Here is an 8,010-nt window from a genome sequence, read left to right as displayed (position 1 = left end):
TGTAGGTAAGAATTATCGTCTGCATCGCATTGATAATTCTCTGACTTTCTGGAATAGTTCGATAGTCCTCGATTTGCGGATACTTTTTGTCTTGTTCGCATTCACCTCCATCTATTGCCGGAGGTGCAGACATAATCACTTGTTATAAAGAATTCTATGAACCCATCTTCTGCGTATCCAAGTCTTCGGGTTTAAGCACGGATCCACACTTGACAGATAGGAATTGACACTATCGCGAAGTGATATCGACGTAATTCCAATTTTCTCTTGTACTGAATGTCCCTCTGACACATTACAGCTTGACAGTAACGTGCTTCTTTTGCGAGTGGAGAGAGCGATCTGAACTTCGTCATAAACATGGTTTTGAGGCCTTCTCGGGGACTTCGGAGTGCTCTTCACGCCTTACAAGTCCACAAACCTCGGTTTATACCAAGTGGATGCTTCTTTTATCATTCACAAAACCGCCATAGACTGCCAACCTGCGCGCAAACAGCTGTAAAGCGTTGGCCAGAGTCGGACGGAACAGGCTCGCCTGCATCAATGACATAAAGAACTTCTGATAACTCCGCTCAAATAAACTGGCATCCTTCTCTTTCACCAACACGTCATCCTCCTCGTCACGATGATAGTCGAACCTTCCACTTCCCCCATTTCGCTTTGGCGCTGCGTCTCCGTGAACGAATAAACACCTCCCAAAGCTATGTATGAGCTACTCCTTCCAATAGCATCCCCAGACAGAAGCGGCCTGAACCAAAAACAGTTCGAGCTGCTATCGTTCTTAACCGACCTGCCGTCGTATCTTTACACGCCGACGATGAGCATATCTTGGGCAGTCCCCTCAACCAGATTCGCATCGACGCACACGTCACTTCCACTTTAGACTAAGCTGAGGACTCTCCAAAGATCCATTTCCTCGCTCTGGTACTACTTATTCATGGGCTAGTCCATGCCACGGGTACTATATTCCATCACGGGAAGTCGGTATTCGCCCGTTGTTATTTGGATGACGCCTATGAATTTTGGATATCAGCTTGAGGAAGCGTTCTTTGGCGGGATTATCGGCGTAGTCTTCTTGAGCAGTATTCCCAAAGACCCTCAGATATCGCATTTCCTGATCCTTTCTCCTGCAGAGAAGGTATACAAGATTGGTATGTGCCGCGCTGATTCCCTATACTAGCTGTACCCGCTAATGCAGTTTTCCGCAGGTATAGATCATGCGGCCTCTCGGGCAGACTAAGAGAAACTTGAAGCTTCCCATTTTGACTTTGAGGAACTTGAGGGGCTGGACATGTCCCTCCCCGAGTTCCTTGGGTTGTGAACACCTCATATGCGCCTGTCAATATTCGTCCTTGTCAACGACGTCAGGGACTTATCAGAATCGGCAATATATACACGTTTCCCGCTAAGGGCTGCATGCGCCGCCGTTAGGGCAGCCGTAGTTCGTATCGAATGGATAACTCTAATACTGGCTTAGGTAGTGAGCGCATGGCCTATCCATGTTCGGAATAACTAATTATCGTTTCCTCAGTATCTTAATACGCGTACAACCAGGAAGCTGTATTGTGAGCTGCAGGAGCGTCTATGTTACCGGAGACGAAGAACACACTGGCTAGTAAGCTTAAGGCATCTGGTTCTCTCATGCATCAGGGCTGGGCCGCTTGAAGCCAAATTTCGACAATTGTAAGGATACATAAGGATATGGTTTCTATGTCTCATAGCTCCCGCTCCTTTCTCTGAGATTCTCCAAGATATGAATGAAAATTTAAATTTTGCCCTGGGCACATTGCTAGGAGCCTCCAGGAAGCACCTTTGCTGGAATCGTAAGTAGCAGCTCTTAACCTATAGTTCCTCCATCTTTGCTGATGTGTTAGGCGCTCGTATTCGTTAACATTGATACAGCCAGTTGGTTTTCACTCTAAGAGAATTGTGCTTGAAAAGAGTGATGATGGAACGGTACGCCGGCCCGGTTCGCTTACAGAAGTGGCGGAGATGATTCCGTAATCTGCTGCAAACCCTCATTATGGCCTTCGCGTTGCGTCCCGCCCATATCATGTCTGAAGGGTGACTACACACCTTCTTTGAGAGACGAACTCTGTGATTACTACTCTTGTTCGACTGATCCTGCGAATAGACGGAAATTGGCCGCAGAACCGTTCTCAAGTTCTGCAGTGCTGCTGTAGGTCATATTTTCTTATGTTTTTGGCACTGCATGTTAATGCAGGACTCCGCTTCTCTTCAATGTTTGCTTGAATAAAGTTCTTACTGGATCGTCCTTTCCGTGGCACAAGTAAACAGTGGAATAAGTGCAGGTAAACTCACAAACTGCTCTTATCCTTCGACCAATGATTGATCGTCCTGTAGTGCAGACTTAGTCCTAGCGAAGGCATTTGACGCTCCAGCCGCTCTCACCTCTTACCATTGTCAGTATGCGGAAGATTCTCGAAGTACGGTCTTAATGCGGGGCTTTCCCCCCACCGGATCTTCTCATGGACGCGATGGATTGACGAGATGCTCCAGCGCAAAATCCATATAACTAGGTCTGAGCCGATTATAGCGACATCAGCAGTGGCTGGACTTCTGACTCGACATTAGTCTTAACCTGCGACAAACCTATCGGGACTATGGAACCAGCGCCAGCGGAACGAGGAACGAGGAGAAGTCAAAGTTATCTCGGGTATCAAGGTCTGGATGGCGAAGAGATAGATGTATTTCTTCGCTTCGGAGAACCATCTCGAGTACCAGATTGCAACCAGTCCGACTACGCTAAAATAACGTTAGCACTGGCGCTGCATATTTCCTCTTCGCTTGTTGCTGTACACCGATAGTATTCCTTCCACTTCATCGTTACTAGTCCTCGATGCTAATGTGAAGCAGTACAGTTCTTCGTAGCAAGGAATACAGGTTTTATGGGAAATAAAGAATTCATAAGAATCTCTCTGGTTCTGAACATTTGCGCTCGGGTCGTACCACCTTCACTTCCCCCATGACACCGCTCTTATCTAGCATTGCTACATTTCTGCCGGTCGTCGCATTTTAACCTCCCCCATCTTCTCGCTGTCTTCCTATCCGACATTGAAGACCGGGCTTGGAGAAGTCACCCTCAGCTATCGATATGGATGTATGGCTGTCGCTTCGCTGCGTTATGAGGGTCATTCGCCCATAGCGGGGGGAGTCATACCGAAGTTTCCAAGAAAGGAATGCTCAACGATATTGAATGAATGCGAAGACAACGGGGAAGGTACATCGTCTTGTGCTGTGACAGTGTTGATTTCAGGACGACGATGATAATGATGATGGCCAGTCAGGGAATCTTTTTCTGTCTTATTTCCGGATGTCTAGAAAATCTCCGGCAGGCAAAGGTTTCCTCGTGAGCGCACTGCGTAGGTCGGACCAATATTTTTCATTTGACAAGCGGCTGAAATCCATCCACTAGCCTATGATACTCCGAATATGACGGAAGTCGCGAGAGCCATTATCATTTTGAATACCAGGTTGGGGTAATAAATATCTTTATTCCCGCCCTTTCAGTCGTTGATATTCTACGAAGTAGAGAACCTGTTGGTAGGTCGGAAACCACCTCAGCAGTCCCCCTGCGATGTCCCACCGTGGAATGTGGCCTGATATCTATCACGGTCCTGCGCTTATTACAAGAAACCGCCTCAGAAGCACAAGAACCAGGACCACCTCTCGGGACATCAAGGTATTCATCCATTAACAGGCACCCAAGCATCGCCATCAATAACAAAAATACACCCTTTGCCGGTGACGTACTCATTTCCGAGATGCACGCAGAGTCTTGGCCTTTACGCTGTCCCACGTTGCCTCTCAATTATCCTTCTGTACCGATGCATTCCACTCTACCTAGGGTAGAAGCTTACACACTGCCGGGATGCTTCGCGGTTGTGAGTTTCGCTTCCTGATTCAGAATTGAATATTTAATCATTAGTGCCCAATACTTAGATAATTATCATAGGAACATTCGTACAATCACGGGTAGTACGTGGATGACATCTGGGGAGCACCTCGTTCTTCGTGGTGACTGACTCGTACTCTCGACCTGACCAAATGTTCGTTATTGTAAAGCCGCATTTGGGTACAGGATTTCCTTATGAAGAATTCTCAAGCAAATCCTTCGATACCTGATCTGCGAAAATCAGGCAGGTTGATGAGGGTTCCACCGATGAGGACGCAGTGTCCAACAAATTGTGGATAATGGAAGAGCAGAAGCTGGAGCGTACAAACCGAGGATAAGCATGTGGGTGGCGCCTGCTACGTCAAGTTCCTTGAGCTATGCTAACGCGAATACGCATTTAGGACACCAGAATGTCTTCGAGCGTCCAAAAAAACCATACTTTCCATGAGAAAGTGACAAACGGACGTCATGATTCATTCGCTGCTGGGGCATGTCGGTGTTTCCGGCGCGATATTTCCGGCGCCAACACCGACATGCCCCAGCAGTGATTCTTGGCATCTGCAAAGCTCGGCACTTTTCTTTTTTTGTCAGAATGAGGATGGCATAAATTGGAGCATTCGTTGCAGCGACCCCTCCATTGGTTTGCAGTATGCTTCGTCTGTATCTCCTCGCAATCACATCGCTCATCTGTATTACCCGCGCGCAGCAGCATAACGCAGAACCTACTGTCAAAGGGTCGACGGATGGCGGCTGGCAATCGTTCCCGGATGTTGGGGATGCTACTGCGTATCCTGAATGGGTCGTAAATAAGGGTATGGGAGCGTATATGGTGAGTTCTTATGTGCACTTGTATCTTCGATCTACAAACCGACTGAAAACCTCCCCCTAGCCTGTATATCAAACTGCTGGCCAGAATGCGACTCAAGTCACACGCGCAATTATTGTTTTGCATGGCAAGGTGATCTTGTCTCTATTCGCAGTCCGTTATCCATGCTGACATCGTCAACAGGAAAGAGCTTGTTGGTCTGGTGAGTGTTGTCTTCCCGACTCCGTGTTCGTCGCAAGCCCTAACCAGGAATAGATTGGAACTCGTTAAACAATGCGCTCTACAATGCGACTTACAATGACCCTACTATCAAACGCGAGCATATATCCATCCTGGGACCATGTTTCTTCACGGAAGCTGATCTGAAAGGAGGTGCCGCCAAGGACGGACAGCTATTATGGGGAACGACGACGTGGATCAGCGGTCATCCTAATATCGCGCCCGACTCTGTGTCTGGTTTTAGCAGCTTTGACGTTCTTGATGCGTTAGTCGCATATTATATGGATAAAAGCGTGTATCCGAATTTGAAGGTAACGTTCACCTTTACTATGCTCAACGATTCTCTCATCCATGTTCAGGTTCTCATTGTTGGAGGTCACTCAGCAGGCGGTCAAACGACTCAGCGCTACGCAGCTCTCAGGAAATCGACTAAAAATGATGATCGATTGCAGTTCTGGATCGGTGAGCCCTCTCTATGAGCGATGAGATAACAGTATTGATCTGACTAAATATGTACAGCCAATCCCGGCTCTCTCTGCTGGCTAACTTCGGACCGTCCATTTCCTGACGATAGCTGCCAAGGCGTTGACGAATTTAAGTACGGGCTGGAGTCGAATTTTCCCGCGTATGCAGCATCGAACGCGCTCTCTCTTGGAAGGGAAGGTATCATTAATAGGTACCACAGCCGCGCGCTTAGTTATGCTTGGGGCCTGGTGAGTAATAACCTTTCTTCAGGGATAGCCATCAATAACGTCTTTCAGAAAGATGAAGGAAACGGGGATACCCGATGCCAAGCAGAGGTAAGTTGTCATTTGTCTCTGGTTGCAATAGCAATCAATGTTCCGCAGACGCAAGGAAGTTCGCATATAGCAAGGGGAAAACAATTCGTGGCAATGCTGGAGAATATGGGCGGTATACCTAATCTCACTACGGTCGATTGGGTACCCGGTGTGAGCCATAATACCGCAGGAATGATGGCAAGCGATGCCGGAATCGATAAGGTAAAGAAAGTCATATATTGAGGTCATCGCTGTTAACTGACAGCTGGAAAGCTATTCCGATATACAGGCAATCGCACTTGTGCTTAACGGCACCTAGTTATTTCATAAAGAAAAGGGACCGGAATTTGGTAGAAGATCACGTATGTACACACCGGAAGCCGAGAAATAGACTGCAAAAAAATGGAATGAAAACAGGAAAGCCAGACACGGATGATTGAGCGAAAAGTACACCAATCATGATCATCAAGGATAATAAATGACAGTCAGACCGTCTTGACGAAGTGTATTCAAAGAAGGCATCCACTCCACTCCTCCACGATGCGCTCCAGGCAGCGATGACAGAACCACCTCGGTGAAAAGAGAATTCTGGTCACTCCTTCGACAATGAAGCATATGAATGAGCTCCTCATGATCAAAATTCAAATGCGACCCGGAAAGATCAAGGCGCTCCAATTGCAGTGGATGTGTTGCTAGTGCAGCAATGAGATAACTCGACTTGATGGTGGTAGCGAGAGAAAAGGATTTGAGCTTTGGTAAGACTCTAAGCATAGCGGTCACTTTTGTCCCATCGATAGGTATGGAAAGCGCCGAGATTAGGAAAGAAGTCAGGCAGGGCAAGGAATTATCTTGAAAAGAGGGAAAATTTGCACAATAGCTGTCGTAGTGAAATTCCAACGACAACAGGGTCGGAAGCTCCATGATAGAGAAAAGTCCAGCGATGCTTCCTCTGCCTGAGGTGTCTGGTCCTTCCCACATACTCAAGCTAGTCAAATACTTCAGCGTGAACATGGCGTCTGGTGTCATACCCCGATGGACATTTTTAAGACGAACGGTAAGCGACTTCACCCTCCCAATGTCTGGCAGAATATCCAAGACGTCTCCACCAATATCAGCGTCGGTAATTTGCTGCCAAGGCAGCTGGAAGAAAAAGGGAGAGTTGTCAATGGTTACTTTGTGTAGGGAGGGTGCATATCGGAAGGCAGTGGTACGCCATAGAAGGGGAAATATGTCTATGCGGGACGCAGATATCCGGAGTTCTTGTAATGCTCCCAATGAGCCGGATACACATTCTAGAAGTCGGAGCGATTCGATGTTAGGGAGAGAAACATGTAGCTACCGCCATCGGGAAGACGACGAGAATATGATTGGAAGAAGTGGGAGTGGATAAATGTCCTTGCTACCAAGAAAGACAGACAAACTGCGTGTACCAGATCTCTGGAGTAATAGCTTCAGGCGGAAAGCGGAACGTGATGAAGAAGGTACCAGAGGGTATTTACCTCTAAATACTTTACTCAAGAGTATTAGATGTCCGTTCCCGTAAGCCTCATTCCCCAGGTCGAGGCTTATTGTCGACCACAAACGGGTCGTTGATAGCGCTGCTGCTCTCCACGTGGAGCAGACGCGGGAGATAGCCCAATGAAAGTGACGTAAATCAAGGGAATCGCTGGGACAAGCAGCAGGCGTGTCCATTACGTCTTCTTCATCTGCTGCACAAGAGAAAATCTGCTCCAAAACATCGTATGGTACCTTGCGCACAGGATTCATGATTCTCTTCGATGCAGCGATCCGTTTCCGGACAATACCCTTCTCGGTAGTGAGATCTGATATTAATTTCTGGACCTGTGAAAGGCGTTGGTCGAGATGGCTGATATGACTATCGCCATTCGAAATGATGTTTTCGAATTCAGCGCACTCGTCATCGGTCGGGGGCTCATTGCAGGCGAGAAGGAAATCGATTCGAGTGAATGGTACAGATTCGAAGCTTCTGCTGGTTGACGGACAGAATTTACACTGTGTGCAGGGTTTTGGTGGGGGAGATGGGGGAGCAGCCACGTCCATATCAGATTAAAAACTTTGGGTAAAGCATGAAAGGTACATAAAGCCAACATACTATGTGATGCTTACCGATTCCTAGGTCCTTTAACTTCGTGCACCCCAGACGGTGTGATGGAAGGTTAACGCGAGGAGCGCGGTGAGACAATCATGTGAGAGTCACGTTATACATCGGGCCGATAGGTGAACCAGGCGGCCCGACTTTATCTCTTAAACAC

The 8,010-nt window shown here is 47.6% G+C and overlaps 3 protein-coding genes across 3 annotated transcripts; 2 read left to right on the top strand and 1 right to left on the bottom strand.

Annotated features, from left to right (window-relative positions):
• The first annotated feature begins 2,879 nt into the window (after positions 1–2,879).
• Positions 2,880–4,052, top strand: EV420DRAFT_887125 (uncharacterized protein). Its single transcript, XM_060483879.1, has 4 exons — positions 2,880–3,380; positions 3,434–3,497; positions 3,548–3,902; positions 3,961–4,052. Exons 1-4 carry the CDS (start codon positions 3,332–3,334, stop codon positions 4,006–4,008), a joined length of 516 nt encoding a protein of 171 aa, XP_060326059.1. The 5' UTR covers positions 2,880–3,331; the 3' UTR covers positions 4,009–4,052.
• A 421-nt stretch (positions 4,053–4,473) lies between these two features.
• Positions 4,474–6,091, top strand: EV420DRAFT_887162 (uncharacterized protein). Its single transcript, XM_060483880.1, has 7 exons — positions 4,474–4,742; positions 4,803–4,871; positions 4,923–4,941; positions 4,995–5,269; positions 5,318–5,420; positions 5,478–5,671; positions 5,720–6,091. Exons 1-7 carry the CDS (start codon positions 4,563–4,565, stop codon positions 5,978–5,980), a joined length of 1,101 nt encoding a protein of 366 aa, XP_060326058.1. The 5' UTR covers positions 4,474–4,562; the 3' UTR covers positions 5,981–6,091.
• An 858-nt stretch (positions 6,092–6,949) lies between these two features.
• On the bottom strand, positions 6,950–8,010 carry EV420DRAFT_887098 (uncharacterized protein). The gene is made up of 3 exons (XM_060483878.1): positions 7,865–8,010; positions 7,237–7,811; positions 6,950–7,174 (listed from the first exon to the last, which is right to left on the bottom strand). Exons 2-3 carry the CDS (start codon positions 7,796–7,798, stop codon positions 7,137–7,139), a joined length of 600 nt encoding a protein of 199 aa, XP_060326057.1. The 5' UTR covers positions 7,799–7,811; positions 7,865–8,010; the 3' UTR covers positions 6,950–7,136.

The sequence above is a fragment of the Desarmillaria tabescens genome (genome assembly GCF_030435595.1).
Source record: "Desarmillaria tabescens strain CCBAS 213 chromosome Unknown EV420scaffold_45, whole genome shotgun sequence".
NCBI classification, from domain to species: domain Eukaryota; kingdom Fungi; phylum Basidiomycota; class Agaricomycetes; order Agaricales; family Physalacriaceae; genus Desarmillaria; species Desarmillaria tabescens.
The sequence above is the reverse complement of the archived record's forward strand: the minus strand, read 5'-3'. Positions and strand labels throughout refer to the sequence as shown.

Bases quoted from the DNA above. Each gene is read 5' to 3' on its own strand.
- EV420DRAFT_887125 (XM_060483879.1), top strand. From the start codon at position 3,332: ATGTCTAGAAAATCTCCGGCAGGCAAAGGTTTCCTCGTGAGCGCACTG. The intron at 3,381-3,433 runs GTAGGTCGGACC...TCCATCCACTAG, and splicing joins TTTCCTCGTGAGCGCACTGC to CCTATGATACTCCGAATATG. The intron at 3,903-3,960 runs GTGAGTTTCGCT...CCCAATACTTAG, and splicing joins TGCCGGGATGCTTCGCGGTT to ATAATTATCATAGGAACATT.
- EV420DRAFT_887162 (XM_060483880.1), top strand. From the start codon at position 4,563: ATGCTTCGTCTGTATCTCCTCGCAATCACATCGCTCATCTGTATTACC. The intron at 4,743-4,802 runs GTGAGTTCTTAT...ACCTCCCCCTAG, and splicing joins AGGGTATGGGAGCGTATATG to CCTGTATATCAAACTGCTGG. The intron at 5,421-5,477 runs GTGAGCCCTCTC...AAATATGTACAG, and splicing joins TCGATTGCAGTTCTGGATCG to CCAATCCCGGCTCTCTCTGC.
- EV420DRAFT_887098 (XM_060483878.1), bottom strand. From the start codon at position 7,798: ATGGACGTGGCTGCTCCCCCATCTCCCCCACCAAAACCCTGCACACAG. The intron at 7,175-7,236 runs GTAAATACCCTC...CTATTACTCCAG, and splicing joins CTTGAGTAAAGTATTTAGAG to AGATCTGGTACACGCAGTTT.